Source organism: Triticum aestivum, chromosome 5B, assembly GCF_018294505.1.
Source record: "Triticum aestivum cultivar Chinese Spring chromosome 5B, IWGSC CS RefSeq v2.1, whole genome shotgun sequence".
Lineage (NCBI taxonomy): Eukaryota > Viridiplantae > Streptophyta > Magnoliopsida > Poales > Poaceae > Triticum > Triticum aestivum.
This window is the reverse complement of record NC_057807.1, coordinates 458,945,914-458,953,933: the sequence shown is the minus strand read 5'-3', so window position 1 is coordinate 458,953,933 and position 8,020 is coordinate 458,945,914. Positions and strand designations below refer to the sequence as shown.

At 45.1% G+C, this 8,020-nt stretch overlaps 1 protein-coding gene across 1 annotated transcript; it reads right to left on the bottom strand.

The window, feature by feature from the left end:
* Positions 1 to 1,415: 1,415 nt before the first annotated feature.
* Positions 1,416 to 7,050, bottom strand: LOC123116429 (uncharacterized). The gene is made up of 2 exons (XM_044537386.1): positions 6,825 to 7,050; positions 1,416 to 1,657 (listed from the first exon to the last, which is right to left on the bottom strand). The coding sequence occupies exons 1-2, from the start codon at positions 7,048 to 7,050 to the stop codon at positions 1,416 to 1,418; spliced, it is 468 nt and encodes a 155-aa protein (XP_044393321.1).
* Between the last annotated feature and the right edge of the window lie 970 nt (positions 7,051 to 8,020).

Here is an 8,020-nt window from a genome sequence, read left to right as displayed (position 1 = left end):
AAAATGTACTTTCTGGCAGTACCACCGTCGCCCTCTATGTATGAGTTTCATGTCGAAAAACATCAAAGAATTGCTGTATGCGTTATATACATGGGGTCGATCGGGTCGATCAACGGACAGAGCCAACTAACTAATAACGGAATTAAATTAACCGCTCCCGAGAATCATTGAACTCAGAAGTCAGAAGTCATCGGCCTCCAAAATCGCGCAGGGCCGGCCCTGGGGTATGGCCAGAGGGGCGACGGCCCAGGGCCCAGGATGAAGGGGGGGGGCATGATGGAGTATACATACATAGTATATAGCCCACCACAAAATAGATAAGAAAAAAGGCCCATCAGATAGAGCTAGTAGCGATTAGCAAAGCGTCAGTCATCCCGCGAGAAGAAGGCAGGGCGTCACAGCCACTCCTGTCGCTTGTGTGAAACAAATTAATCCAAGATCTCATCGAGTCATCGTTTCGCTAATTAGCTCGTGCCCTCGTTGCTAGTCAGTTCGTCTTCGTTGTTCGTCCTCTCCTCGATCATCGGCCTGTCCCTCGGCGCCTTGGCCGCCGCTGGTTGTCGCCGCTGCGCGTGCCACGCGACAGTCTGGCAATCCGGCATATCCAGCTATCAATTATTCTTTAGTAAGTATTCAACTATCAATTATTCATCCATGATCCATCCTTTAATTTCAATTTACACAGAGTAATTTCAGTGTATAGTTTTGTAATAAAATCTTTCACAGTACGTATTGAACCACCCTAATTTTTTGTCATTCTGCGTACTTGTCTAGGCCGATGTGTAAATTTCTAAATATTTATATCCTCTTTTCTTCATAATTTTAGGACATTAGCATGCCATATTGCCTAAAAAAGAATTTGTCGGGTGCTGGAAATAGGAGAAAAAGGAAAGAAAGTGATCCGAAAATTCAAACACTGAAGGGTTCTTTGAATTTGTCCTTATTTGAGGTTATCATGTCACGTTAGTTTCATTTTACGATATTTTTAGTACTTTTGTCCAATGTTGGGGATATCGCTTATCAGGAACTTATCGGTGGACCCATGATAAGGGGTAAATCGGCCAGTTTATCGGCATATCGGCTGATTTATTGTCATATCGGCTGATTTAGCGGCCGATTTATCTTATCGATCAGGGAACGGTAAGCGATAAATCGGCCGATTTATCGGAATATCGAAAGATATTTTAAACAGTGCTTTTGTCATAATATGACATTATCCAACAATTATTATAGTCATCGAATCTTATATTAAAGATGTTTATGTATCACGCACACACATACATATATATGATCTTAGGACATAGGGGCCATGTCGTTGAGTTTGCCTAGGGCCTCCCGAAACACAGGGCCGGCCCTGAAATCGGGCTCAACCTTTGCGCGCCTGCACGACGATGACGATGGCGGTTGCTGCGCCTTCAACCGTAACCATCTCCTCTCCTCGTCTTCCCAGCCGCCACATCACCGGCGGCCAGCGCCCTCTTGCGCACGCCACCGTATTTGCCGTGCGCAAGGTGCTGGTCCGCGACAACGTCATCGTCAGCGAGAGGTGCCACTCGAGCCGTCGCCTTCCGTCGCTTGCCGTTGGCGCCAGCCAGCGCGGCTCCGTTCTTGCCGCGCGTGGGGGACGAGATGCCGCTCGCCACGGCCAGCACCGACACTAGTAGAAAAGGGGCCAATGGTCCAGGCCGGTCCAGCCCATTAGTCCCGGTTCAATCCAGAACCGGGACCAATGGGGGCATTGGACCCGGTTCGTGAGCCTCAGGGGCCAGTCGGGCCACGTGGGCCATTGGTCCCGGTTCGGCTGGACCTATTGGTCCCGGTTGGTGGCACGAACCGGGACCAATGGCCCTCGCTCCTGGCCCACCACCATTGGTCCCGGTTGGTGGCCCGAACCGGGACCAAAGGAAGACCATTAGTCCCGGTCCATTCCGCCAACCGGGACTAAAGGGTTGGTCCTCGTTGCAGCCAAAGTTTAGTCTCACCTGCCAACCGGAGGGGAATCAGACCGGTTTATAAGCCCCTCCCTCTCTGCCTTATTAAGCTCCTCTGAAAATGAAAATGGATGCCCTTATATAGGGAATTTAGGCTAAATTCATACGAATTTCTATTGAAATTTGTTATGAATTTAATTTGAATTTCCTCTATAAGCGCATCTATGCTCATTTCTGAGTAGCTTTTTATATAGTTTTTTTTTCTTTTTTGCTATATTTATTTTTTTCTTTTTATTTCTGAGTTGTAATAAGTCATTAAAAATAAGCATCTATGCTCATTTTTAGTAAAGTTAATCATAACTATTTTTTCTTCTATTTATTTTTGAATTGTAATAAGTCATTAAAAATAAGCACCTACGCTCATATTTTAGTAAAGTTAATCACAACTACTTTCTTTTCTTTTTATTTCTGAGTTGTAATAAGTCATTACAAATAAGCATCTATGCTCCTTTTTTAGTACAATTAATCACAACTATTTTTTGCTTCAATTCATTTCTGAGTATCTTTTTATACTGTGTTTTTTTCTTTTCTGCTATATTTATTTTTTTTATTTTTATTTCTGAGTTGTAATAAGTCATTAAAAATAAGCATCTATGCTCCTTTTTAGTACAGTTAATCACAACTATTTTTTGGTTCAATTCATTTATGAGTAGTTTTCTATATAGTTTTTTTTCTTTTCAGTTATTTTTTTTCTTTTTATTTCTCAGTTATAATAAGTCATTAAAAATAAAAAAGAGGCGCAATGCTTGTTAATTTGCTTCAAGCCTTTTGGAATAGTGTCAACTGCACTGCACATAACTCTGTGCAGTCTATCGTATTCCTCAAGGCTTGAAGCTAACCAACGTGCAGGAGCATTGAGCCTCTTCGTCATCGTCTCTGCACTCAGGACTTATAAACAGCTGCGAGTGCCTCTCGCTTGGCGAGGTGGGACTAAAAAAACAGCTGCAGGAAGAATCAAAATAAAATAAATAAAATAAAAAAAGTGCCACCTAAAGGGCTACCATGGCCTGAATACGACTAGAAACCCAACAATGGGCCAGGATTCAGGCCCGCAATAGGCCCAATAGGCCCACAGGCACATATAGTGCGTTTAGACCCGTAAGCCTGCATTTGAGAGGAGCTCGAGAGGGCAGCGAGACTGGTGCTTATAAACCACTCTCGAGCTCCCTCAGCTAGCGAGGTGGGACTAAACTTTCGTGCCGCGACGCGGGCAGCACATGGCCTTTAGTCCCGGTTGGTGGCACCAACCGGAGCTAAAGGGTTGCATTGGTACCGGTTCGTGGCACCAACCGGTACCAATGCCCCCTCCCCCCTTTAGTCCCGGTTGGAGCCACCAACCGGGACCACAGGTCTTCGTTTCCCGCCCTTTGGGCTGCTGAAAAGAGGCCTTTGGTCCCGGTTGGTGGCTCCAACCGGGACTAAAGGGGCCATTGGTCCCGGTTGGTGCCATGAACCGGGACCGATGCTCTTCCTATATATACAGGACTTGGCAGTTTTCGATCTCTTCTGCTCCACTCCCGTCGCCGCGCGTCGCCCTGCCGCCACCTCGCCGTCGCCGCCCCGCCCCGCCACGCCCCGACGCCGTCGCCGCCCCGCGCCGCCCCGCCCCACCCGTCGCCGCCCGCGCGCCCCGCCCAGCCCGCCCGCGCCGCGCCCCGCCGCCCCGGCCCGCGCCGCCCCGCCCCGCCCGCGCCGCCCCGCCGCCCCGGCCCGCGCCGCCCCCTCGTCGTCGCCTTGCCGTCGCCGTCGCCGTTGCCGTCGCCGTACGTGAGCACCTCGCCGTCGCCTTCGATTTGTTTTGTTAGATTTAATTAGATTTTTTTGTTAGGTTAGATGTGTAGTAATTTAGATATATGTAGTTCATAGATTTTGTTGTTAGATTAGATTTTTTAGGTTAGATTAGATGTGTAGCAATTAATTTTTTTATATTATGTTAGATTTTTTGTTAGATTAATTACATTTTTTGTTAGATTAGATGTGTGTAGTAATTTAGATATGTAGCTCATAGATTTTTTTTGTTAGATTAGATTTTTTTGTTAGATTAGATTAGATGTGTAGTAATTAATTTTGTTCATAGAATTTTAATGATTTTTTTTGTATATAGTTTAGATGTGTAGTAATAAGAAGTAGTTTATATATAGTTGTTAGATTAGATGTGTAGCAATTAATGATTTTTTTGTTAGATTAGATGTGTAGTAATAAGAAGTAGTTTATATATAGTTGAACTAGCTAGTTGATTTAATAAACTAATTTATTTTACTATATATAAAAGTAGTTTGTTTTTAGTAAGTGCTTAGTAGTTGAACTAGATAGTTGATTTAATTAATAAAACTACTTTTATTTAACTATATATAGAAGTAGTTGCCGCATCGACGTCGGCGATGCCTATCCCGCATCCTCGTCGTCGTCGACTAGGCGGTGGAGGCCTGCTTGATCAAGGCCATGTCCGGGACTGGGCTCCGCCGGGCTGGTATTGGGAGGTGTTACCTTCCGGGGGACGTAGATTGGTGAGGAGGCAGCCCATTGTTGACCCGATCCTTGTTTGGTGGTGGTCGCGTGGGTCAGTGACGGTGGTGAGGCATCCGGACACCGCGGAGGTGGTACGTCACCCTGTCAGCGAGGAGGACGAGCACGTCCATCGCTACATGGTTGCATTAGAGGGCAGATTCGACAATACCTGGCAGGTTCTTCAGGGATCTCACTGGAGCTATGATCCTGTGATGGTTCCTTATCTTTGGGTGTCCACCGCTCGCGTCGATACCCGTCGGGCGCTACGGTTCTAGTTGTATTAGTGATAATATTCGACGATGTACGGACACCAAGAGATGATGTACTTTTGCTTATAATTATTGAATGCATGCTAATTTGAATACTATACTTTATTTTATGATTTGGTTTTGCTTATTTTATGATTTGGTTTTGCTTATTGAATGCTCATATTGGATAAGTTCTCCTTCATTCCCGTGTGCTAGACAATTTGATATAATAATGCATTCGGGAATGAAAGGAGGAGCTACGTACATCGATCATCGATAGTCAACCCATGATTAATAATAATGATCTAGTTTAATATTTGAATTATGAACGTAGGCCGGAAATGGCGTACTCATCGGACGACAAAAACCGCCCGGGGGAGTGCGACTGGTGCCACGACGACCGAGTATCTGCGACAGGTTCATTGTGCTGGACGAAGATCATCGCTTCAGCATTAAGCTCGAGGAGACCTTCGATGTTCATACGGTACGCAACCGACGATAAAAGTTTTTTTTGTAATTACTCATGACTTCAACTATTTTAATCATGACAATATTTTTCATCTTTTCCAATTCGACTAGCTTATCCCATGCTTTGCACGACGCTATGTCTTGGAGAGGATGGGTTTTGAAGACTATGAAAGTTTCGAAACCAAAAAAATTATCCTAAGTACCCATCATGGTGTGGATTTTCAAGTAAAGTTGTACAATGCTCAGAGTGTAACCCATTTTGGTTGCAAAAATTGGAAAACACTTTGCAAGATGTATGGTTTTGATGAGGGTATGCTTGTTACCATGGATCTTGGTGATCCTACAATCGAGCAAGAGAGACCTATGATTTTCGTCCTTGTGGATACACCTCTAATTCTTTCCCCATGTGAGCTTAACATAGTTATTAAGTAATTTATATTGTTTATTTCAAAATAGTTGACAACTTATTCTCCATTGACAGCTTATTTTCATTTTTCAAAGAATGTGCGGAAGATGGTAGACAGAACCTACTACACCGAAGGCTCCGAACTAACTTATCAGGAGAAAAATTATCTGGTCGCATTTTGTACTGATCTTGAGAATTACAATGCCTACAATCGAACTCCTCAACATTATGGTCAATACGTGCCACTAGTGCACATGTTGAACTACGGTAACTACCATGGAGATACACTGGTAAGATTTTTTGTACTATTACAACATCCGTGCATCTTTTTGCACACTTCTAAAACTAGTACATCATATCATTGCTAACTACGAAGTTATTACTATGTTTTTCAACAGATAATCCCGAATGATTGTGTGCCTCATCTGATGTATACACATGGTAGCCTTCATGTTTTGAACATACAACCAGGTCGTCCTACGAATCTCAACTGTCCATACCGGGTTTCTAAAATAAGTGAAGACCTGAGAATCAAAGAATGGAAAAAATGTATGGACAGTCGTAAGGAGCTTCTTGGAAGCAACATTCAGCGAAGGGCAAAAATTAGAGACAGGATGATCGCCATTCTTCATAATGGAGAGTCAGGGTCTATATTGTTTTATGCTATTTTACCTTAAGGGTGTTTAGGTCCTACCTGATACTGATGATCATGTGTTAAGAACAATTATGTAGGGTTGGGTTCGATGACTATGAGGATGATGATCGTATGACTTATTATGAATAACGAGTAGAAATTGTATGATGATGCATGATTAGTAGGACGAGTACTTCTTATTATATATGCTGATGTATGCGAGCATGCATGAGTTATTATATCAGCAGGTAAAATGAACATATATAGCAGCAGCGTTGGTAAACCAAGGACGAAGATACAAGAGAGGACACTTCTCTTTATTAGCTAGCTAATATAACAACCTAAAAATAACCCCCAAAACCCCTAAAGCAGTCAATTTCCAAAAAAAACATGGACTATTGGTCCCGGTTGGAGCCACCAACCGGTACCAAAGGCCCCCTGACTGGGCTCGGCGCACAGAGCCACGTGGAGGCACATTAGTCCCGGTTCTAGTTTGAACCGGGACTAATGGGTGGAGGTATTAGTAACGGCGAACCGGGACTATTAGGTGTTTTTCTACTAGTGCGAGCTGGCCCTGAGGGCGAGGGCGGTCATCTCCTGCCCCGAGAGGGCCCGACGGAGCATAGACACTAGCAGCACGAAGTAGATCCACCCGGGCTGGAGCGCCTCGTCCGTGGCCAGTGCGCGGGCGGGCGCGTCGAGGCGGAGCTCGTCCGAGCTGCACAGGAAGCTCGACGCGCGGGCGGCGTCAACCAGTGCCTCGCGTGCCGTGACCAGCACCGTGTACTGCGCCATGGAACCGTCCAGGCAAATCACCTTCGCCGTCTTGGAGTTGGTGGCCACTGCCCGCCCGGACTCGCGTGCGCTGCCGACGCCAGCGAACGCGAGGCACACGAGCCCATTTCTTCCCTTGTGACGACGTGTTGGTGTGTAAGTGTGTTGTGAGTCCCTATGAGGCTATGACTCCGTGAGCAGGTGGAAAATGGATTGGTTGATCCGTTATACCGTTGATACGGTTGTGTGATGAAGCTTTTTATAGGGGGGTGGCAGAAGTATGAGGAAATTGACTAAGGCACTGTTTGATTCATAAGTTTTAGTATTTTTTTAGTCTCAACTAAAAAGTTCCTAGTCCCTAAAAAGTTTCTCTCTGTTTGTTTCCAGAGACTAAAAAGTCCCTAGTCCCTTCCTAGAGGTTATTAAATGACCATGTTGCCCCTAGTATATAGAAAAATAACAATCAAACAACATCATGGAATGGCGGACCAATGAATGCATGGAGGGACATTGTTGGAAAAGTCTCAAAAAGACTCTCCTTGAGAGTCTTCTTCATTTAGTCCCAAATGCCTAGTTTAGTCCCTAAAAAGTCTCTCCCGTTTCATAAAAAAAGTCTTTTAGAAGGACTTTTTCTAGTCCCTACATAAAAAAGTCCCTGTAAATAAACACCCCGTACGCAGCATGGAAAAGGTTCATGTGGTTGTGCGGTGACGCTGGCCCGTTCGTCATGCTGTCAGTGTCAACGGAGACAAGCGGAGCGCACTTGCGTTGCACTCCAGACTCCACTGCACTCCTAGCTGATCGATCACTTAAGGACAAGTTGGTGCTGGCTGCTTAGTTTGGTGGTTATCCACAAAGTTCTCGTTTAATTTTGCCCGTGGCCGTAGAGACCACTTGTATAGCGGTCAACCGTCGAAGTAAACCGTCAGTAGTTTTTATCTCCTGGTCGAAGGCTCCTCGAAGACGACAGGAAGTGCCAATTGTCCGACTG

Excerpts from the sequence above, each read along its gene's own strand:
- LOC123116429 (XM_044537386.1), bottom strand. The coding sequence starts at position 7,050 with ATGGCGCAGTACACGGTGCTGGTCACGGCACGCGAGGCACTGGTTGAC. Across the intron at positions 1,658-6,824 it reads CGCCCTCGCCCTCAGGGCCA|TGTCGGTGCTGGCCGTGGCG; the intron begins GCTCGCACTAGT and ends CTTTTCTACTAG.